Source organism: Staurois parvus, unplaced genomic scaffold, assembly GCF_062004578.1.
Source record: "Staurois parvus isolate SC_StPar_1 unplaced genomic scaffold, SC_StPar_1.0 ptg000118l, whole genome shotgun sequence".
In the NCBI taxonomy this organism is placed as follows: Eukaryota; Metazoa; Chordata; class Amphibia; order Anura; family Ranidae; genus Staurois; species Staurois parvus.
The window spans coordinates 7,353,067-7,377,702 of NW_028317914.1; the positions used below are offsets into that span (position 1 = coordinate 7,353,067).

The 24,636-nt window shown below is 41.6% G+C and overlaps 2 protein-coding genes across 3 annotated transcripts in view; one reads left to right on the top strand and one right to left on the bottom strand.

Moving 5' to 3' along the window:
- On the top strand, positions 1–17,546 carry CIMIP5 (ciliary microtubule inner protein 5). Its single transcript, XM_089672051.1, has 3 exons — positions 1–432; positions 11,791–11,830; positions 13,545–17,546. Exons 1-3 carry the CDS (start codon positions 197–199, stop codon positions 13,734–13,736), a joined length of 468 nt encoding a protein of 155 aa, XP_089528177.1. The 5' UTR covers positions 1–196; the 3' UTR covers positions 13,737–17,546.
- KRTCAP3 (keratinocyte associated protein 3) overlaps positions 14,870–24,636 on the bottom strand; it is a 22,209-nt gene continuing 12,442 nt past the window's right edge. For both annotated transcript variants that reach the window (XM_089672049.1, XM_089672048.1), the window contains exons 3-7: positions 23,638–23,697; positions 22,732–22,932; positions 17,681–17,815; positions 16,134–16,230; positions 14,870–15,202 (exon numbers count right to left, since the gene is read on the bottom strand). In XM_089672049.1, the coding sequence (XP_089528175.1) occupies positions 16,147–16,230; positions 17,681–17,815; positions 22,732–22,932; positions 23,638–23,697 (480 nt within the window). In that variant the 3' untranslated portion in view covers positions 14,870–15,202; positions 16,134–16,146. The remainder of the gene's footprint in view (positions 15,203–16,133; positions 16,231–17,680; positions 17,816–22,731; positions 22,933–23,637; positions 23,698–24,636) is intronic.

Here is a 24,636-nt window from a genome sequence, read left to right on the forward strand (position 1 = left end):
TAAACACACCGGGAATGTGTATACTTCTCTGTGCTATTTACTTCCACAACACAGCAAAAGCACAGCTCACTTCCTCCACCTCCACATATTAATGAAATCATTCTAAGATCTCGTCTAATTACACAACATACAAGAAGCCAAGGATTTCATCATTGGAACTTAATCGCCTTGTCTTTTGATTAAGCAGACACTAAAAATGGGCAGCAAACACATTCCATTAAGGAGGGCCACTTCAGCCGGCTATAGGATGCCAGACAGAACGAAAACAAAGCTGACATCCACTTCCTCCGTGTCACTTAGCCACGCCGGGACCAAACATTCTCCCATTCTGCCCAAGAAGGATAAAGAAAAGGAAGCCTGGGGGGATGTGGTCAGGCAGGACCACGTATGGAGAGAGTTTGTGGATGCCGAAAGGAGAGGTGAAAAACAATGGTAAGTCACTGAGATTAAAAAATATATACATAGAGTTGTTTTGGCACAGTTCTACAACTTTCTCTATTTGAACTGCTACTGATCACACGATGCTCCAAATGTGGGCAATCCCTACCACGTGCTACCTCACTCCATAGGCAACCATTGGTTTGCAATGTGTAGTTATTACATTATAACTAAAGGCAAAATTTTTTTTAGATTTTGATAGAGTGGAGTTTGAACCACTGTCATGTTTTTATTGCTACCTGTGTCCCCTTTAGGGAGATGCACTGTCTCAAAGGCCCCTTTCACACAGACAAAGGACTTTACCACCCCATGCTAAGTTAAATTTGCAAAGCATCATGGCTTGGGCAATATGAATTAACTAGATTAAAGTATAACCAAAGGCAAAACTTTTTTTTTTTTTGGGTAGAGTGGAGGTGTAATAGAACCCCTGTCAGTTTTTATATGTCTGTGACCTGTTAAAAAGATTTACCCTCTCTATTAGTCCTGTTTACCATTATCACTTAAAAGTGAATATAAAAGAAACCCCAAATTTTGAGCTGTCCCCAGAAAAGTAATAGAGGGGAAATCTTTTGATGGGGACACTATTTTGGTCACCTGGGGGTCCCCAAGGAATTCCTTTAATTTGCAAGCATTTTCTTTCATTTCCTGTTTGGCTATGGGACAGGAAGTGAAGGGAAATCTCCACAATGGGTCACAGATGGCGAAAAAAAAATGGGTTATAACCCTCCCTTGCTCTATCCAAAAAGGAAGATAATGGAAAATTGTATCAAATACTTACCATAATTTTCCTTTCCTGACGCCAATCCATTGCAGCATACAGTCAGGTCCATAAATATTGGGACATGGACACAATTCTAACATTTTTGGCTCTATACACCACCACAATGGATTTGAAATGAAACGAGCAAGATGTGCTTTAACTGCAGACTGTCAGCTTTAATTTGAGGGTATTTACATCCAAATCAGGTGAACGGTGTAGGAATTACAACAGTTTGCCTATGTGCCTCCCACTTGTTAAGGGACCAAAAGTAATGGGACAGAATAATAATCATAAATCAAACTTTCACTTTTTAATACTTGGTTGCAAATCCTTTGCAGTCAATGACAGCCTGAAGTCTGGAACGCATAGACATCACCAGACGCTGGGTTTCATCCCTGGTGATGCTCTGCCAAGCCTCTACTACAACTGTCTTCAGTTCCTGCTTGTTCTTGGGGCATTTTCCCTTCAGTTTTGTCTTCAGCAAGTGAAATGCATGCTCAATCGGATTCAGGTCAGGTGATTGACTTGGCCATTGCAGAACATTCCACTTCTTTGGTTGCTTTTGCAGTCTGCTTTGGGTCATTGTCCATCTGCACTGTGAAGTGTCCAATGAGTTGTGAAGCATTTGGCTGAATATGAGCAGATAATATTCCCGAAACACTTCAGAATTCATCCTGCTGCTTTTGTCAGCAGTCACATCATCAATAAATACAAGAGAACCAGTTCCATTGGCAGCCAGACATGCCCACGCCATGACACTACCACCACCATGCTTCACTGATGAGGTGGTATGCTTAGGATCATGAGCAGTTCCTTTCCTTCTCCATACTCTTCTCTTCCCATCACTCTGGTACAAGTTGATCTTGGTCTCATCTGTCCATAGGATGTTGTTCCAGAACTGTGAAGGCTTTTTTACATGTCGTTTGGCAAACTCTAATCTGGCCTTCCTGTTTTTGAGGCTCACCAATGGATTCCATCTTGTGATGAACCCTCTGTATTCACTCTGGTGAAGTCTTCTCTTGATTGTTGACTTTGACACACATACACCTACCTCCTGGAGAGTGTTCTTGATCTGGCCAACTGTTGTGAAGGGTGTTTTCTTCACCAGGGAAAGAATTCTTCGGTCATCCACCACAGTTTTTTTCCGTGGTCTTCCGGGTCTTTTGGTGTTGCTGAGCTCACCGGTGTGTTCCTTCTTTTTAAGAATGTTCCAAACAGTTGTTTTGGCCACGCCTAATGTTTTTGCTATCTCTCTGATGGGTTTGTTTTGTTTTTTCAGCCTAATGATGGCTTCACTGATAGTGACAGCTCTTTGGATCTCATCTTGAGAGTTGACAGCAACGGATTCCAAATGCAAATAGCACACTTGAAATTAACTCTGGACCTTTTATCTGCTCATTGTAATTGGGATAATGAGGGAATAACACACACCTGGCCATGGAACAGCTGAGAAGCCAATTGTCCCATTACTTTTGGTCCCTTAACAAGTGGGAGGCACATATGCAAACTGTTGTAATTCCTACACCGTTCACCTGATTTGGATGTAAATACCCTCAAATTAAAGCTGACAGTCTGCAGTTAAAGCACATCTTGTTTGTTTCATTTCAAATCCATTGTGGTGGTGTATAGAGCCAAAAATGTTAGAATTGTGTTGATGTCCCAATATATATGGACCTGACTGTATATGTGATATACTGTAGCTCTGCCCCTATATCCACCCACAGGACCTGTGTAAATCTATAAACGTCTGACTGAGAGTAACCTCCCCCATTCTCTGTACAACAAAATCAAACAAGGGAGGGTTCGTATGCTGCCATGGATTGTCGTCAGGAAAGGAAAATTACAGTAAGTATTTGATACAATTTTAAGTTTTTATGACGCCAACATGGCAGCATACATGTGATAAATAACTAGCTAAACAGAGAGGGCTAAACTGTATAATCAAACTGAATTACAATGAACATGGAAGCCTAGACTGCAATTCTGTTGAAGTCCATTGACGTATAAGCCCCTGGATCTTTCCTGTAGTGCCCGAGGCGGGTGCACTGTGGTAACTAGCTTGCTGCTTTACACAAGTCTTCATAAACACTTTGCATGCGCTGCCCGAATGTAGAGATGGACCTGGCTGAATGAGCCTCTACCACTTCTGGCGGCTCTTGCCTGGCTGCATGTTTCCAGGATGACCTTGACACTCCAAGATGACAAGGTTTTCTGCAGCTTCCTCCCCTGAATTTGCCTGATGGAAACACGATCAGCGTCTTAGAGGATTTAAACTAGGAAGCAGCTTGAAGGTAGGCATCTTAGATACCTGGTACATCCAGCTTGTGTAGGTTAGGTACTACATGTGCCAGAAAGGATGGAATCACCAATTTGTAAGATGAAAACTGAAGCCACTTTGGGACAAAGGTGCTCAATAGACATAGGCCCCAACTTGTTCAGAAGAAATAAGATGTAGGACTCTGTAGTTTGAAGCTCTTGCCGATCCAAAACTCTGCCTCCTGAAGTTATCGAGGGACACTGCTTCTTGACTGATGTCCTACTGAGGACTCCTTTCTTTTGGTGCAAACAGAGTCCTGGCAAGGAAATCCAGTGCCAGAATAAAATCCCACAGGGGAAATGTTTTTCCTCCTCAGGGCAAAGTCTCAGGACCAACCTCCTGAAATGCTCCCCTGGCAGCTCACACGGTCATATACCCTGATGAAGCTGAAATGGCTGAAATTTGAGCCCTTACAGAACTAGCTGAGTCCCAAATCCAGATCTGTGTGAGGAAATTATAGCAAGTGGGTGACCCCCGGGTTGCTAGGATCAAAATCCTACTCAGCTGCAAAGACTGTGAACCTGTTCCAGACTTCAGAGTAAATGGCATTTGTTGTCATCCTTCCTGAAACCCTGCAGGATTTACCACTGAAAGAGGATGGCTCTAATCCGTCAATCCTTCCTTTTCAATTTCCAATCCATCCTGGGCCAAGTGTTGTGGAAACACTGGTAGCTGAAGTGCTTGGACTCCAGTTCCATGGCTAGGGTAAAACCCAGACCTGCAGGCTAATCGGGCATGCGTGTTATCACAATGAGACTCTCGGACAACAGTCCCCCCTGGAACTTCATGACCAAAGGCAGTAGAGGAAAGCTATTTGCTAGGTAACTATTGCTTGGCTGAGTGAGCTTCCGCTTCCTCCACCAATGGGTGAGGGTAGCATAAGAGGCACCTTGTGATAGAATGGTGATGCAAACAGGATCAACTGAGGGAGGCCCCATACTTGAGTGATAGGGGAAAGATAAAGACCCATTCATTGGGAACCAAAAACACCTGGTGCCACAGCCCCTTTTGGCATCCTGGGCCCCCGCAGCCCCTGAAGATTACATTCGGTCATGAACATGATACTTCCACTTCCATTGGAACCTGCCATTGAGTTTCCTTTATTTCTAAACGCATGACATTGTGTTAACATCATGCTAAATAACCAGTCAAGCCTGAATGCGAGGTAACAGAGGACATAGTAACTGCAGGTGGCGATCCACCCTGTAGCATAGACCACAAAGGTGACAATGGTCCGAGATAATGAACCTACCATACGGGATCAAGTGATCCTCTGTCACACCCATAAACAGACTCCTGCATATCTGAGGAGAAGAGCTTTGAATCAGCTCAAGTGTCGACTTCTGTGTTGCAAAAAGGAAATTCTTTGGAATGTGCAGAGAATACAGTGTGCCCAGGGTAGCATAGGGAATTGGAAAGCTTGACAAAACTTCCAGAGATACCACATTCCAAAGATGCTTCCTGCTCCTTGGCCTATTCTGAGAAGGAGCAGAAGAGTACTCACTTGAGCATTGAACTGGGTTTCCATATTGATGACTAGATGGGTCTCCTCCCACTGTTTTGACACCTCCAATCCAGCCAAAACTTCTCAGGCTGGCTGTATAAATACCCTTTTGAACTAGTAGGTGATCTAGGCTCTGGTCCAACAGCAGAATACCATCCAAGTAATGATGGATGCAAAGCACCCCATTTCCTCAGGGGGGCTACACAGAGATTAGGACCTTCATAAAGCTCATCTGTGAGGTGGGGAGCCATGAAGGAAGGTATGCAAACTGGAATTGTCAATCCCCCACTGAGACTCAGTTACTATAAACTCAACACCAGTTGAGTCTTCCGTCTTCTTTGTACAGACACTGAAGAGAATAAAAGATCTGTGAGGGAGGACTTAGAATCAATGCCATTTGCAGTCATATTATTGATGTACTGAAAGAGGACATCCACCTCTTGAGCAGAAAATGTTACTCTGGTCTGGATGAAGAATAATTCTAGAGGGCAATGTCTGAACCACTAAAAGTGGTTTTAGAAGGCACCCATGGATCCCAAAAATGGGTTTTACCGTCTGTGCGCCGAATAAGCCACACTAGCCTGGGGGGGGGGGGGGTCCTCTCAACAAAATTCCTGTAGGGGTTGAAAGGAACAAAAATGAACGAAAAGGACCATGGCTGTTCTTACTTCAGAAAGGTGCCTTTGCACTCTTCCACCAGCTCTTGAAGTTTCTCATTCTGGCGAAATAGTCTTGAGTCCTGAAATGTAAAGTGGGCCAAACTAGCAAGAGAACTCACCTGAGCCTTGACCTCCTATGAAGAGGAAGGCCAGACTAACCATTGACAGCTCTTGGAATAGTGCTTGGTGTAAGGATGCTGACTGGTATGCAGAGCTGCCTGTCAAATGTGAGCATTAAGGCTTGTTTGCATGTGTAGCTAACATAGCCACTCCCCTGAAAAAGTATTCCATGTAGTCACTTTTCATAGGGCGTTTAACAGTTACTTTAATATTGTCCATATCTTTGCAGTGGAGTGCAGTGCTGTAATGTGTGTTACTGCAATGCCTGTTAAGTGCGTTAGCATGTGGCAGTGCCATTATCTTCAACAGAAGTGGTGATTTTCTCCTGGATAGTGTATTATTTTGCAACCTTTTTATCCTTCCATTTATCAAGCAGAATGGAAGGCTGTACCTTGAAAACGTGAAGTATGTTCTGACATTGAAAGGCAGTCATCTGGGTCATCCCGCTCTGGGATGATTGACCTTCTTCTGCCGCTGGTGAAGCCAGGTGCAAGGCAAATGTGAATGGCTTGGATAAAGGTGCCCTCAGAGCCACGAATAAAGATGGGTATGATGGGCTTAAAGCCTCCTTGGTAAGGAGGGCTAACTGTGGTGCCCTGTACTCCTGTGCAGGGCACAGTCCTTGACGTTGTGCCCGGAGTCTGCTGGCATAAGTGGTTGGAGAACTCAGAGGATCATTAACTATTTGTCCATGAAGGACCATGACTTGCTGGCTCCCAGCCTCCTTTGTCCTTAGAGAGGTTTCAGCAGCAATATCCTCAGACATGTTAGTATGGTATTAGGTCCGCACCGCAAGATCAGCACTTTTTCCCTTTGTCACTGTTAGAGCTCAGGGAAGCAGAAATGCCAACACTCATTGGGAACTTTAGGTGCATCCTGGGTGAGACCTGCGGGACTGGATGAGCCACTGGACTCGTCATGCCATGGCAACGCTATTTTAGCGTGACCTTAAGCGAGAGCGGGCTAGGTTGTACCAAAAGATGAAGGCCACGCTCATGGAAAGGTTCTCTTTTTCCTCTTACCCTACTGATGGTCCCTACCTAAGCACATGGAGGTCTTGGTTATGTGGCAGAAGGCTCATGCTGGAGCAAGGATATCAGCACTGCGCAGAAAGTAAAATGAAAGAGACTAAGAGAAAAAAGAAAAGAGATCATAGACATGTGCCTGAATCATCTGCCCCCTTTCCCTCATTCATCTGCAGCATAACCAAGGGAAAACAGAAGATGTTTCAATGCAAACCCACCTTGCACATGCATGAGCCTGGACATGACTTAACAAAGATGGTCGCCACAAGAGGCCCTCTGCACAGTGTATGTGTGGATGCCATAACCGGCCATGAGACCGGAAACAGCCACGAGTCCGGAAACAGCCACAAACTCTGGACCGGATCGTGTATGCACACTGGTCACAGGTGAAAGGAAAAAACTGCTGACAAAAGAAAGCCCCCCAAATCACTCTCACAAAGGAAAAATGACAAAACCTAATGAAGGTAGAGGCAAGGGAGGAAGACAAAAAGGAATAGCACTAACCTGTGGGAGAAAAGAAAAAGGCAGCACCAACTTCAGTATCATGATTCTGCTCAGGTGTGCAGAGAAACATATGCAGCATGGACCACAGCAAACAAACACCAGCTAAAGTGCAGAACATGAGGTTCTGACGTCTCTGGTTAGAGAACATCTCAGCCCCAAAAGATCACCAGAAGGGGCTCCCCACCTTGTTGGTGCATTTAGCAACCTAAGATACAGGACTGCGCCTGCGCCTGGGGTTGGCAGGTAGGGACTTATCACAACATCACGGTCTTGCAGGTGTAGATCTTGAGGACAAAAAGGAGAATGGGGGAGGTTACTCTCAGTCAGACTTTTATAGGTTTACACACGTCCTGTGGGTGGATATAGGGGCAGAGCTATATCACATGTATGCTGCCATGTTGGTGCCAGGAAAAAGTTTTGCCTATAGTTCTACTTTAACTTGTAGGTAGGTGGTTACGGGGAGGTCAAAATGTGGGCCAACCACCTTTTTATTTTTTTTAACACCCATTTACCACCTGTGTGAACTGGATTGTCCTGATCACCAATGTCACTGGTAATGAAAGGAAAAATAAAAAATTTTGAGCTGACACCAGAATGGAAATAGAGGGTTAATCTTCCAAAGAGAATGTTTGTTCCTGTGACAACTGTATAAAGCTGGCCATATAGTTAGATTTTCACTTGAACGTTCATGGAAAAATCGTTCATCAGGACATTCTTTCTTGTCATCACTAAGTCAATTAATTTAATTTAAAAGCCTTTAAAATTTTGTCCAGAGCTACTATTTGAATGAAATCCCAGATGTAATAAACAGGCTTCATTACAATATGTACGATTTTATTCTGAACAAAAAATTACATTCACAGTTAAAATTTTGTCCATTCACAAACAGTTTTCCATCCTTCTCCTTTGAATTTTCTCATCACTACGGTTGAAAACAAGCATCAGTTTGACTCTGCTATTAGGCCTCTTTCAACCCTTTTTAACAATCCTTAAGTTAACTTTCAGGTTTCGAGGAACCCCTGGTAATAATTACTATATTATCAGCTTATGGTACATTAGTTTGGTGGACAGGGGAAAGAATACTTCTAATATCAATGGTCAGTGGGAAGAATACTTCTTACATTGATGGCCAGTGGGAAGATTGCTTCGAACATTTGTCGTCAGTGGGAAGATTGCTTCGAACATTTGTGGTCAGTGGGAAGATTGCTTTGAACATCGATGGTCAGTGTGAAGAACACTTCTTACATTGATGGTCAGTGGGAAGATTGCTTCTTACATTGATGGTCAGTGGGAAGATTGCTTCTTACATTGATGGTCAGTGGGAAGATTGCTTCAAACATCAATGGTCAGTGGGAAGAACACTTCTTACATTGATCATCAGTGGGAAGATTGCTTCTTACATTGATGGTCAGTGGGAAGATTGCTTCTCACACTGATGGTCAGTGGAAAGATTGTTTCATACATTGATGGTCAGTGGGAAGATTGCTTCCTACATTGATGGTTAGTGTGAGGAATGCCCCTCTTACAGACAGCTTAAAAGATCATTGGTGTCAGTGGTTACTTATCTGAGAGGTAGAAAGTGCTTATTGCTTAAGGAACCCATAGCAACCTTTGGAGGAACCCTGGTTGACAAAGGCTGCATTAGAAAGTTAAATGAACATTCTGGAAATGAAAAAATTCATTCAAAATTCTACTGGTGTATGGCCAGCTTAAATTGGAACTTCACTACACCTGAGCACCACAAGCCAAAAATGCTATTTATTTTTGATATTCAAAGCAAACTCCCATCTTGAGCAAGGGCAGATGAATCATGTAGCAGTTAATTCCTGGAATCCATTTGCCTCTAGCTCCGGCATGCAGGCAGGAGGGTGTGCTTAGCTGAGAAAACCCCTCCTCCCATCCTGCAAACTCCTGGGATGTATGACATCATTTGCCTAGGCATGAAAATCAGGAAGTAATTGAAAAAAATTTAAAAAAAGGTTTAAAACAAGTAAGTATGAAATGCTTTCCTATCTATTTACTAATGCTAGCTGCAAAAGGACTGGAAATAGTCAATGTTGATTGAGACAGTGAAGTTCCTCTTTAAGAGATTTCCTTCACATTGGAAAGATATCCTCTAACTTCCTCACTGTGTCTACAGGGCAGTGAGTTAAGGGACATCTCCGTAATGAGAAAAAAAACTAATTGAAAAACAAAACAGTGGTTTTAACCTTCCCCGATTCTTTTCACAAAGAGAAAAAAAGGTTTGGGCTTTAAATATCATGTAATCCCTAGAAATTTAAGTAGTGTGATTGACTATGTACTCCTAGACTACAGCTTTTCATGGCTCCTTTTATATAATCCTCCTATAGGACAGCTGTAGTATTTGGCTGTTTTTACAGTTCTGTGTAGGTATGCATTAATAAGCATTGACTTCTATGATATTGATGTTGACAGCAATGCTGATCATCAGGCTGCTTGACCCAAGTCTTCTATTCTGGGTCATTTCAATTGTTTTCATTTCAATACATTTTTATTGAAAATTTTTTTGAAGATTTTAAATATACGAGACAGTGATACTTTATTCCAGACTTCTTGCTGACAATGTTTTCAAAATGTTTACAAAATGACCTTTCTCAAAAGTAAACAATTATGATATGAGTGATCATTGATCAGGTATGGATGCGTCTGCCAGATTTCAAGTATCATACACTGCTCGGCCGCTTTATTAGGAACACCTTGCTAGTACTGGGTTGGACCCCCTTTTGCCTTCAGAACTGCCTTAATTCTTCGTGGCATAGATTCAACAAGGTATTGGACATATAAGCATTATTCTGCTGGAAGTAGCCATCAGAAGATAAGTACATTGTAGTCATAATGAGATGGCCATTCTCCTCTGACATCAACCAGGCAGCATTTTTGTCCACATTGCCGTTCACTGGATATTTTATCTTTTTCGGACCATTCTCTGCAAACCCTAGAGATGGTTGTGTGTGAAAATCCCAGTAGATCAGCAGTTTTTGAAATAGTCAAACCAGCCTGTCTGCCATGAACAACCATGCAACGTTCAAAGTCACTTAAATCCCCTTTCTTGAGAGAGAGAGAACTCTTGGTATGAAATTGTTGGTAGGTGAAAGTCAGAGCAAAAGAATAGGCAAGTTGGGAGTTATAGTGGGATCTAGAAAGGACAGATGGGTGTGAGTGGGGCAGGTTGGGTTCTCGTCACCCTGTTGGTGAGATTAACAGCTACTTCGTCAAAGTTTCATCATCGTGCAATGAAAATCATATGGGTGTTAAGAATCAATCCAGCGCATACAAAGTCATTTAAATTTAGGGTTGTGGTCTTGGAGTTATGCTGCCATTTTCTTATTAGGGACAAAAACCAACTAATTTACTCTTTCAATTGGCCAGTTGTAGAGTTTGGCAACCATCATGCTTTTGCTAGAACCTGTTTAGCCACCATGAAAAGAACTGTGAGTAGATTAAATTGGTTATTCATACAGAATTCATGCTTCAAGTTTATTAAAACTTCTCTTGGGTTTTTTTAAATATCTTTGCCCAAGAGTGTATATGCCACTTGATATACACCAGTCCACTATTTCTAATTTTAAGGCGTTCCCACCATACGTCTAAATGGGTACCCTAGATCTGACATGCCCCAAAGAATTTAAAAGAAGCACTGGAGACAAATTTTGCCAAAAGGGACAATGTACCAGACCAGGAGTAATTTCTAATTAGATTCAATTCCCAAGCCACTGTTTTAACTGTAATGAACAGAGAAATTTATCCAGCAACCATTTAAACATTTTTTTTTTGTTTTGGATAGGGTGGGGTAGATTGATTACATTTTCTTTATTTCTGTCTGTGACCCCATTCAGGATATGTTACCTCATTGACATTATGTGGAAAGGTCTAGTCACACTTGCATTGTTTACCATGAATTTTCTATATGTGACTAGGAGGGAGGGTACCAATTAAAAAATATATATATACTGTATATATCTATGTATCTAGCTATCGGTTTGACTATACAGTAGACTATAATAAAGATGAACAATTAAAATTTCAGGCTTGGAATGTTTTTACATAGGTGCATTGGTCCTGCTTGGACCAATGTAACCATTTATATACCATACCTGGGAGATGTCCCTGCATGCTAAATGTCACTCAAGTAGACATCAGTATGCCAGTGATTTCCACTAGCTTCCAGGTACAGTGCCAAGTGGCTGCCCTGCTGTCTCCTGAACACAGGTCAGCCACTTGGCTTGGCCACCATTCAGAGAATGTTTTGCCCCTATTGGATGAGGTGGAGAGACAGAGCAGTGAGGTCAAGGTAATCGACCAGATATGGTATATGGACCAAGCTATAGCAATGTAACTATGTGTAAAATATCCATACCTGGAATTCTTTTTTTTTTTTAAGCTGTTACAAGGATAATGTAACAAACAAGTATTTAAGATAATTTATATTTTGCTTCTTCTAGGCATGAAAATTGGAGCTTCCTAACGGAATATGACGCATTGGTGAGGCAAACTTTTAAGAACTGTTTAAAAAAAAAAAACTGGATAAAAAAAATGTAGGCTGCTGTAACTGCCCTCCTTCTGAAAATGCTAGTTTTCTAGCTGTGTCTTGCTTTAGTAGGTGTGTTAATAGGTGTGTCTTAGAACAAGCATGCAGCAAGTGGAAACCTGATCTGCATACTTGTGTTGCAACTAAAAGTACTAATGTCATTTGCATAGCATAACAGACAGGTAACAAGCATTTTTAGGAGTGGTTTACAATCAGCAATGGTCTGATTTTTTTTAAGAAAAAGGGAAGACAATGTTCCATTTCCCATGAAATAGGACAGTGGATCTGCAAAGGACACCCTCCAACCCAGGATCCCCTCCCACCCCTTCCTTTTCTGCAGCTCGTGACACTACCTGGCTCTTCCTAGTATGGGGAATCATGTGACCTCCTTCCCTGTGAAAGTTCTCAGGCCTATCAGCCAATCGAGAGAGATGTCATCACTTCAGCTACAGTGATATGACATGTATACAGTATGTATATCCCAGCTCCCCTGTACTCCATTATAGTGATATGACATGTATACAGTATGTATATCCCAGCTCCCCCGTACTCCATGATAGTGATATGACATGTACACGGTAATGTATATCCCAGCTCCCCCGTACTCCATGATAGCGATATGACATGTACACGGTAATGTATATCCCAGCTCCCCCGTACTCCATGATAGCGATATGACATGTACACGGTAATGTATATCCCAGCTCCCCCGTACTCCATGATAGCGATATGACATGTACACGGTAATGTATATCCCAGCTCCCCCGTACTCCATGATAGCGATATGACATGTACACGGTAATGTATATCCCAGCTCCCCCGTACTCCATGATAGCGATATGACATGTACACGGTAATGTATATCCCAGCTCCCCCGTACTCCATGATAGCGATATGACATGTACACGGTAATGTATATCCCCCTCCCCTGTACTCCATTACAGCGATATGACATGTATACAGACATGTATATCCCCCTCCGCTGTACTCCATTACAGCGATATGACATGTATACAGTAATGTATATCCCAGCTCCCCTGTACTCCATTATAGTGATGTGACATGTATACAGTAATGTATATCCCCCTCCCCTGTACTCCATTATAGTGATATGACATGTATACAGTAATGTATATCCCCCTCCCCTGTACTCCATTATAGTGATGTGACATGTATACAGTAATATACATCCCAGCTCCCCTGTACTCCATTATAGTGATATGACATGTATACAGTAATGTACATCCCAGCTCCCCTGTACTCCATTTTAGTGATATGGCATGATATGACAAGTACAGGATATGATCAGTGAATTATTTGAGATCTTTCTCACATTACTTAGGACGGATCACTATGGGGTATACTCAGGTGACAGAGAGGAAAAATCTGGGCTGTCAGTAAAGTTGGCAGAGGGAAGGACTGCACAGGGTAATGCCAGGGACTGCACCAATCACGTTGGGCAAGATGCCTAGTGAAGGCAGTGGGATCACCCTCATATATAAGCTGCCATTGCTGACTCCCTAAACACTAACTGCCATTTCCAAGACCATCAATAGGTTAGTAGAAGTAGTACTTATTGGAGGTAGGGGGAGAGTGTCAGGTAAGCTGTACAGGGCCCCGTGATCTTTCACCTCCAACTAAACCAGCTTTGTTTTCTGTTCTGTTTAGGGCAATAAGAAAGAAGTAGAGACGCTACCTGAACAAATGGCAGTTTTCTCAGACCAAGTGCCCAATACCACCAATCAGAACATTGGAAGCAGAATGAGCACAGAGCTGGGGAAGAGCCTCATACACATGGATTTCATTCTGACCAGTGGAAATCAGAAGAGGAGGCTAGGAACAGAACTTCTGCCTTGTTAATCAGAAGCATGTTGAACTGACTACTTATAAATATAACATTGCAGTTGCTGATAAACGATCATGATCTCTATATACCTCAGCAGAACATTTTCTACACATGGTTTTTAAAAGGATGAAAGAACCATGCTACAATTTAGCACTGTAAGCAAGATCGGACCAGGTGTCTTTATGGCAATCTTTGGTAACATAAGACATGGGCCACAGCATTAAGGGTACTGTTTCGCTGCTTGCCTGAAATAAGGTGAAACAGATCAGCTCCCAGATTATCCATTTTTACTAAAAACCTGAAAAGGGAGTTGCAATTTCTAGAAACTGAGAGTCGTGCATTGTACATAGCAACAGATAAGTCAAATTGACCCTTTAGTTTAAACTGGCTAAATAAACTCCAGGCACATCAAACCAAAAAGGTGTTCAATGTCTTGCAGTTTGTTTTCTTTAGAAAGCAGCAACTGCCCAAGTAGAAAAGCCTGTATCCTGCCAGCAGAAACAGGGTGAAACCCTTGCTCACTGTGGGGAAGCAGTGGTTTCATATCAGAGGTCTAACCCCCACCTCCCTTCCCTACCGAGACAGACCTATAGCTCTGTGCTTCATAAAGCTCATGCCCCCAGCTGATTAGGCAGCTGGAAGTTAGACCTCTCCAAAAAATATGCACATCTCTGCAGTAATAAAGAGCCAGCAAGCTCAGTTTTTTTGGCCCTTGTTTCAGCTTTAAAGGCTAACCTCACCTTTTTCACCATGTTATATTTAGGGTGTAACATGGTGCAAATGGGACACCACCCCCCAAAACACAATGTCCCCCCTCTCCTCGCACAGCCATGTCATTCATTCATAGAGATCTTGAATATATTAAACTACAAGTCCTTTCTGCCACCACACTCTTAGTGCAAGGATACTTCCTCCAGTTCTCCAAATGAAAGTTCACACCTCTCTATGGAGCTGGAAGAAAAGTCTGCAGGAGCCTGCCATTGCAGTCATGTTTTTATGCACCCTAACCCGAACTATTAGTTTAAAAAAAAAAATAGCAGCCTTCTTTGAAGATATTTAAAACCTTGCCAAGTGATGCCACACAATGCACACACACAAAATAAAAAAAACATCACTAAAAAGTAAATAAAATAGACAAACCCCTATCTCCTGTAAATATATTTACTTTTCAGAAAGAGTCACAATCTCACCTGAGCAGAATAAACAGGAAACAATGGCTGTGTTTTATTTAATAAAAAATACATAAAAAAAAAAAAAACACAACATGAAACAAATCTTTACATAGGACAAATAAAAAAAAAAAAAATAACAAAAAAAAAAAAATGAAGAGCAGCTCCTGCTGGCACAGGTAATAGTGTCTCAGTTGGAAGGACGCTGTGTAGAAAACATTATGACCGTCAGGTTTTTATATCCTGGTTCTCCAGACCCAGTGGATACTTCACAGAAACACATCCACACAGCCCTCCTATTCATCAAACATCTGAAGGGAAGAAAAACCCAACATATTCAGTGGCAACAACTGCAAATATTAACTTTAAAAGCTATCCAGGACAAAATAGCGTTTATTTAAGTGTAAGAAGTTTAATCTAAATCTATATACAAGGATGCATCTATATTTGCACAGTATATATGCAGACTATAATTTCCTGCTTATTAATGACTGTTCAGCGTCACTGCTGCTCTCTCTTAATATCAGCTTCGGAGTCTGCAGACTCTAGCCAAAAAAAAAAAAAAAATCTCATCTCAGCAATCATCTAGCAGGGTTCTGACTGTACTGGATGAAACAAAAAATTGATAACTAGAGGGGAGGAAAAAAAAAAAAAAGGAAAAAAGGTCACCAAATATTGGGAAGTTAAAGTAGGTTGTCTGCCAAAGTCCTAGTTGTCAGAAACCTAGTACTTCTAGATTTACACACTTCTCACAGGAGATCTGGGTAGGACTGCGGCTTCTTGTCACATGACTAAGTGCTTTAACTTCTTTCCTACCCCACTGTTTGTGTGCCAGTACAGCCTGAGCTACAAACTGTTGTATATGAAGCACTGAGCACATAGGGCTGCTTTCTCAAACTCCGTTTCAGCACTGGTGAGCATGCCATCAGCTACTATAGGGTCTCAAGCTGCCCATACACCATACAATTTTCTTATCAATTCCTACTATGTAGTGCAAGGGCCTGCCTGATTGCATACAAATTTAAAGTGTTTAGGTTTGATATCATATTATATGGTTTTGGTAAATCTGAACGGAAACTTGTACAAGAAAAATTGTATAATGTACAGCCAGTCTTAGAATGCTGGACATCCAGGTATAATATAAATGTTCACGCCCTCATCAGGTCCTGTTTCACTGGTGAATAAATTTAAGGTCTCCTGATAATCCTCCCCAGATATCTGAAGTCTGGACAGGCCACTGACCTCAGTGCAATTCTCAGGCCTGTGCTTCAATCAGCTGGTGGGTTTCTGGTCTTCTTACATCCTCCAGACGCTCCCTCTCAGCCTCCTCTTCCTGAAGCTGAAATACCATGCAGTAGAATTAGTTAGAACCTTAGTAATCCATAACCTCAGGTCATGGCCACCTGGTACTTCATAGTTCTAAATGCTGTATGACCTTTAGAAGTCTCTGTCCTGAAGATTTCTGCACCTCCAGTTCCTAAATTTTTATTGGGTTTGGGGAGAGATAAAATATTTTTTGGGTTATGCAGACAGCAATGGTCAAAAGTAAGCTGACCGTATACCAAGTGTGACAATTTAATTCCCAAAATAAACACTAAAAAAAAAGAAAAAAAATCCTGTTTGCTAACCTTTACACTAGCGGCTGTTGTCACCTTCAAAAAGTAGTCCCCTTGTGAAGCAATTCACTATTCTAGACAACTGCTGGAATCATTCCTAGAATTTTTTTTCCTCAGGAATGCTGTACAGTATCTTTGTCGCAGTGTGCTGTATGCCCAGAATGTAATCCAATCTGCGGCTAAGGCATTTTTTTTAAATTTTGGAAACAGCCAAAAGTTGCAGGAGTTCAAAGTCAGGGAAATAAAGTGGTTGGTCAAGTTTCAGAAAGGATTTCTGGCCCAGTAACTCGATCACTCAAAGCATCACGTGCAGGAGTATTGTCATGGTGGAGAATAAACTTGTCAGGGCAGAGTTCTGATCTTTCCTCCTAACAGACTGTCCACATTTGCATCTGTCCCTTGATGCCCACTTCTAGCGTTCTCATCGACATCTTCCCAACCCTCCTTAAACCGCCTATGCCACTCAAAAACACTTGATTTCTTCATGACTGTTCAGATCTAAAAGTTTCATTACTACTTTTGCCAATTTTCGCGCGAAAATCTGGTAATCCGCTGCTCCAGATTCCGGTCACTCATTTTTCACCAACACTGCAACCCACACACGTTAGTCTTTAGAGAATAGTAGAAGACAGGAGTCAACTGGTCTGCGCCCCAGACGACTGCAAATTAGAACATGCTTGAGTGAGAATGGCTGTGCAACTCCCCACCATAGTGCTGAGCTACATGCATTACAAGAATTAAATTGTCACACATCGTACAGAAACCTTGTGGTAAGCAGATATGTGCTGTTCTTCAGCAATATATATGGTGGCTGAAGATGTTCATTTTTCAGCAATGACCTGCAGGCAACACCATCTACACAACTGAAATACAAAAAGGTTTATGGTTTGATTGTCCAAAGGTTTTGCAAATCTGTATGGGAGACAACCTGAGCTAAAGCTTCCAAATGTTTACAATGACACTGCATATAAGCAACATTTCCCAATATTTATTCTGCCATTTATACTCTTTATATAAAAATAAAAAAAAGTGAAGTGTATCAAGTGTGCGGTTTTAAGACCTATCAGCACTACACCCAATCAGGTTGTATGATAAAGTAAAGAGGATTCTGGCCCCCCAGACAGAAAAGTTCTCTTAGACACTTTTATTAACCCCATTGTATTTGGCATATACCTTTTCTCTGAGGTAAGTCTCTCCACATGGGCCAATGCCCCTCAATATGAATGCCACAACACAGAAGCGGATAGACAGTGCAACCTCCACTGCAGACAGGAACATGGAGGGGAACCAGAGAGCAAGGGTTGTGTCCTGCACAGATAAAGAAGAGACATCAATAGGTACGATGCAAATATATGAAATATATGAATACTGAAGGTAGACTGAGGAAGATTGGTGGTTCTGATGGGTAACCAAGCACATCTGGAGACCGATGAGTTGCTATAGGCAGTTTATCATTTCCTCCCTCTACCATTTTTTGCAATTCAGAAGCATAGTCCAACAGAAATAAAACAGTCAAACTGGCTTCATATTTACAAGGAAAGCTGTGGAAGTAGTAATAAACCCTCTTCTGCTCTTCAAAAGAAATCATCAATAGTGAACAGTGCATGCTCCAGCCATTCCATTAGCTTGGAGAAGGTGGGGTGGATGGGAGTTTTGCAGGGGGAAGAGTGCTTTGTCATTCTAGGCTATGGGGCTGTGTGTTTGACAGACCTATTGATTGATTGCTATAGAGAGATGCAATGCTAGTCCCTGCATGCAAGGATGGCGTCATAGGACACTGCAAAAGAACAGAGCCCACCTGAAACAGGAACACTGGGACAGTGATCATGGCACCAGCCTAAACTGAAAACACATGAAACTCAGGCAAGAAATAAAAAAAGAAGCTGCATACTCAGTAAGTGATTAAAGATATAATACCTTTGTGTAGCAGCATTAGTTTCCTTTTTATCCTCCTCTGCTTTCACCTGATGATCTGGCCAGTAGCATGTATTAGAGTGACCCCACTCTGGATGAAGGAGCACAGGGGGCACAATTGGACAGCAGCATTGTTAATGTAGATACACTAACAAATTGAAGTCAAACTCCAGCTAACACTTTAAAAGCAGTTACAGCCATTTTTTTCCCCTTTTGCGATACATTTTTAAATAAATAAAACAGATCATTGTAAGCACCCCTGCCAGGGGTAATTCTTTGTCTCATCTTTGTAACGGATTCTGCTGGAGAGCTTGTTCTTCCGAAAAACAGACTTACTGGTCAGATCACCAGATACAGTGAAGGAAATAAGTATTTGATCCCCTGCCGATTTTGAATGTTTGCCCACTCACAAATGATCACTCTAAAAATCGAATGGTAGGTGTATTTAACACAGAGACAGACATGCATTTCTTTTGAACTTTTTGCTGCTATTCTAACAAATTATGCACGGATTTGCATGCTCATAAAAAGGGAAATAAGTATTTGATCCCCTATCATTCAGCAGGATTTCTGGCTACCAGGTGTCTTTCATACAGGTAACAAGCTGAGATTAGAAGCAGTCACTTAAAGGGAGTGCTGCTCTCATTTTGTTACCTGTATGAAAGACACCTGTCCACAGGAGCAATCAGATTCCAAACTCTCCACCATGGCAAAGACCAAAAGAGTTGTCCAATGATGTTGGGGACAAGATTGCAGACCTACACAAGGCTGGACTGGGCTACAAAACGATCGCCAAGCAGCTTGGTGAGAAGGTGACAACCGTTGGTGCAATCATTCGCAAATGGAAGAAACACAAAACAACTGTCAGTCTCCCTAGGTCTGATGCACCATGCAAGATCTCACCTCATGGAGTGTCAACGATCATGAGAACAGTGAGAAATCATCCCAGAACTACACGTGAGGATCTTAATGATCTCCAGGCAGCTGGGTTCACAGTCACCAAGAAAACAATTGGTAACACACTACACCGACAAGGATTGAAATCCTGCAGTGCCCGCAAGGTCCCTCTGCTCAAGAAAGTACATGTCCAGGCCCGTCTGAAGTTTGCCACTGAACATCTGAATGATGCAGAGGAGGACTGGTTGAAAGTGTTGTGGTCAGATGAGACCAAAATCGAGCTCTTTGGCATCAACTCTACTCGTCGTGTTTGGAGGAGGAGGAATGCTGTCTATGACCCCAAGAACACCACCCCAACTGTCAAACATGGTGATGGAAACATTCTGCTTTGGGGGTGTTTTTCTGCTAAGGGGACAGGACAACTGCACCGCATCAAAGGAACGATGGACGGGGCAATGTACCACCAAATCTTGGGCGAGAACCTTCTTCCCTGAGCCAGGGCATTAAATGGGTCGTGGATGGGTGTTCCAGCATGACAATGACCCAATACACATGGCCAAGGCAACAAAGGAGTGGCTCAAGAAGCAGCACATTAAGGTCCTGGAGTGGCCTAGCCAGTCTCCAGACCTTAATCCGATTGAAAATCTGTGGAGGGATCTGAAAGTTCGAGTTGCCAAACTTCAGCTACCAAACCTTAATGACTTGGAGAGGATCTGCCAAGAGGAGTGGGCCAAAATCCCCCCTGAGATGTGTGCAAACCTGGTGGCCAACTACAGGAAACGTCTAACCTCGGATTGTCAACAAGGGATTTGCCACCAAGTACCAAGTCATGTTTTGTGAAGGGGATCAAATACTTATTTCCCTCATGAACATGCAAATCAGTGCATCATTTGTTAGACATGCATTTCTTTTTAATTTTTTGTTGCTATTCTGTCTGTGTTACAATACACCTACCATTCAATTTTTAGACTGATCATTTCTTTGTGAGTGGGCAAACATTCAAAATCAACAAGGGATCAAATACGCATTTCCTTCACTGTATAAAAAGAAGAAAGCCTATTAACAGAAAATGAATGAATGCAGCAATTGCATCTAAGAATTGATAAGCGGAAATACAATAAATGTTTGCTTTTTGGTTCAATCACACTAACTGAATGCGCTTAAAAAAAAAAAAAAAAAAAATCAAGGTTTATCCTCACTAAGTGCACAGTTGTTCATACAACCAACTCGCAAAAGGGCAATCTGCCAAACACCAGACTCTGGCTCCTGCATGAAATGCTCAGTTCTCCCTGTGTTGTGGCCGATACAAAAAAGTGATCTGTCACCCCAGCTCAAAAAAGACAAAATGGTGGCCTTTTCATCATATTGAACGAGTAAATATAATGAAGTGCTCCAATCAATACATTAAGCGTACCAAAAACAACAACAGATTCCACAACATACTAATCTAAATAAAGCAAAAAAGTCAGAAGGGATGCAATGCGTCAAGTGGGCATGGTTCGCTGATGTCATCACGTTGGTCGAGCCCAGGACAGTATTTGGATCGGTCTGTCATGGTATGCACTCTGAAGTTTTTTTGCGTTTCTATATGAGTCCCCTGAAGGAAGAGACCTATGTGGAGGAGGAGAACTGGAGAGTGCATCTATTAAAAAGCAATATCAGACCTTTTACTCATTACCAAGATCCATCACAGGAGGTGAGGGTACATCCTTAAACTGTTACTAAACCCAGGACCCTGCATCTGGTCTCCCACAGTACACATAACATGGAAATGCAATTATTTTAGTAAATATAAACTGCTAAATACCTTTTCTCATCAGCAGTATATATCAGTCTTGTGACTTTAGTAGAGCACTGGTTAAAGACTGTAGGAGGAGTTTTCTTTCTGCTCTAGGAGGATGTGAAACCCCTGACCTCTGTCTTGACAGTGCTGCTTGGCCCTATGCTGGTCATAAGCACTCTCCAAAGAAAAAAAAAAAAAAAACCTCTCTAGCAACACACACCACAGTGAACATGTGTATGTGACTAGGATTCAGTCTGTATCAGGTGGTCATTTCAACAAGGAGAATCAGAGGAGAAAGGATCAAACAGCCTTTTTACACAATGCAGAGGATTAACCCCGTAGGTTCCACAGTGAGTATAACAAGCATGCTTCACTGCATATACAAACTGATTTTATGGTTGTGGGTTTACTAATACTTTATGCAGACCTGGGTGACAAGTGTAGAAGATTGCAGACCTACTATCATTTATGTTCTTAATGCATTGAAATTTTTGATGTGATTTACACAAGAGTGTGAGACTTTTGGGGCATATACATTTTCTCGCCAAGCAAAAAAAAATGTTCACGTGGTATTTGGTGTGGGTTTATTGAATTTACACATTTATATACTTTAGTTAAATAATTAGTATATTGTGAAATGCATTGATTGGAGCACTTCACTATATGTACTTGTTCATTTTGTCTTTTTGAGTATGGTGACTGCACATTTTAGTGGGAGCTATTCTATTAGAATTGAGTTATTAGGGGCAGCACAGGGTATTTAATTATTTTCTATAATAATCATTAAAATAAATATAGCCCACCATGTCTGTTCGGTATCTAGCTCCCCAATGGCAGCCTGGAGCTGTGCTGTGGAATGGAGGGGATTGTCACATGGCAGGTCATATTCACGTTCGTGCTTTTAGAACAAGGTTTGTTCACAGTTTTCAATAGCAACCAGATTGCAGGATTGTAGGTAATGAAAAGGTAAAATAGGATAAAAAGGTCCATATGAAGTGCCCATACTACAAGCATTTCAATTGACTTTTCAGTCAAAATAGAAATCTTACTGGGCTGTATTTTTATATCATACTGTGATGCTGAATCAAAGTGTTATCATCGAAGACTGCTTGTTATATTTAAGTTGCAACAAGCATGAATTATAACCATTTCCCATAGCTGAAGTGGTCTGCTATATCATAATAGGTCCAACTAAAACATCAGGCAATCATCTAAAGACACAACCTGCCAAGGGACAGAATTCTGTTCAGCCAGACTTGTGATTCACTAACTGCATGACCACAGCCCTATCGCATGGTCCTGCTTTGCTTCACTTTGTGTATCCTCTCCACTTCAAGGTAACTTATTGAACATTTAATCATCCCCACCATCATGTCCTATAGGCAGAGAGAAGATACAAAAAGCTGTAGCACTAAACCAGTAATTGCCTTGCTTGGCTATGGAGTGTGGCGGTGGTGTTAATCACAAGAATGCAGAATTCCAAATCTTATGGCAGGTAATATAATTTGCATAGACATTTGTCAACTGTGTATTTAGTCATCTTCCTGGAGAAGAGTTTTAAATCTACATATTCAAAATTTAAATAAAACAAACAACCCAACATATATAACCAGTCATGCCAGAAACTCACATAGATTCGTGTAGTGTCGAAGGGGCACTCATTACTCATGATGACAGAGCGGGTGTCCGCAGGGAGGACGGTGGCATTACATCCAGATATGAGGTTCTTGCCTCCATCGGCAATTGTAAGCGAGATGGATAAGACGAGACCCACAAAACAGGCAGCCGATAGCAGAGCGTTCAGCAAGGAGAGGACCAAGAGGGCCCAGTGCTGTATGGATACAAGCAACATGTTGATGACATAAAACTAAAATAGTCCCAATTTAGAAAAAAAAAAAAAAAAAAAAAAAAAAAAAGAAGAGATGAAAGGAGGAGAAGAGTGGTAAACCAAGACATAAGGAAAGATTTAGGACGGAGGTAGAATAGGCTACCATAGACAAAAGGTGAATAGACACAAACACTGTTCTGCCTCTCTGCTCCTTGGCAGTAGGCTGTTTTCTAAGATTGGTCACACTGCTTGCTAATACAGTAGGGTATATGGTCATTCTAGGGGACAGAATATAAGCACAGGAACAAATCTAGAGAAAGTGAAGGGTTGTCCACAGCAACTAGCTTCCTTCTCTTTTTACCAAGGCAAAATGAAACCTGACTGGGGGCTATGGTCAATTACTACACTGGTCTCATTCCACTTATCACTACAGGTAATTCTATAGCACCAGCTATTTACCATATATTGTACATACAGATCAGACCTTGCACTCAACGGGCTTACAATCTGAGGTGCCTACCTCATATGGACATATTAGGGGCAAATAACCTAGCCTGTCTTTGGCGCGTGGGAGGAGACCCATGCAAGCGCCATGGTCCTGGTTGGGATTCGAGCAGAGTACCCTAGTGCTGTAAGGCAGAACTCTGATCAAACAAAGAATTCATGGGAGAAAAGAGATGGCACACATTCACAAATTTTGTCACTTACAAGTTTGGCTCTTGCAATGTTCCTGGAGGCCAAGATAGCGCAGATCCCCGTAGTGATGCTCTGCAGAACACAGAAAACATTCAATATATTGAACATTTCACTAAAACAGTGAAAGTTAGTAAAGGTTAAATGACTTTTCAGCTAACTTTGCTGTACAGAAGTCACTTACAAAGTGTCAATAAAAAAGAATTTAGTATTAACAACTAAAGTCTGGTAAAAGGTGCATAAATTGACTACAGGGGCAAGTTTATTCAATATGGGAGGGTACAAGAGAAATAAAAAAAGTTTAAAAGTAGCAAGTAAATATTTTATTTTATTGTTTAAGGGAAATCCATACAGAGAAAAAGATGGTTATATCGCAATGTTTGCGTCTGTGCTTTTAGGACTAGGCTCATTCTCAGTTTTCTATAGCAACCAGATTGGAACATTGAAGGGAATAAAAAAGGTAAACATAGGACCATAGACTATGTGGAGCATTCATACTGCCAGCACTAATACAGGCTTCCTAATAACAATTCTGGTTTCCTGGCAAGTTCACATATTGTACAGGGAAAAGAAAAAAAATACTAAAATATTTTAAACAGTTCACCACTCTATGAATTATGAAAGAAAGATGTTCCATCCAGGTCTCAATATGTCTATATCTCTTTAGGCACAGTAGAATTAGTTTGCAGATGCAATCTGCCATCCAAAAATCTGCTGGTGAAAAAAAAAAAAAAAATGGTGAATTGGAGGTGTAGCTCCAAGGCAAGGCTATGCTGGAGAACTAACAAATTCTATCTGGCATGTACCATGCCTAAAGACAAGGTCATATTGAGACCTGGGTGGCACTTCCTTCTTTCAGAATGGTGCACTGTAGTAATATCTGATGTAATCGTACCTATGGATAGCATCATATGGTGAGACTTTGTTAATTTTATACAGGTTTTTAAAAGAACCTACACACGCACCCTCTACTAGGTGAAGAACTACTTTAGGGAGAACCATATTACTGGTCAT

Excerpts from the sequence above, each read along its gene's own strand:
- CIMIP5 (XM_089672051.1), top strand. The coding sequence starts at position 197 with ATGGGCAGCAAACACATTCCATTAAGGAGGGCCACTTCAGCCGGCTAT. Across the intron at positions 433-11,790 it reads AGGAGAGGTGAAAAACAATG|GCATGAAAATTGGAGCTTCC; the intron begins GTAAGTCACTGA and ends TGCTTCTTCTAG. Across the intron at positions 11,831-13,544 it reads TAACGGAATATGACGCATTG|GGCAATAAGAAAGAAGTAGA; the intron begins GTGAGGCAAACT and ends TGTTCTGTTTAG.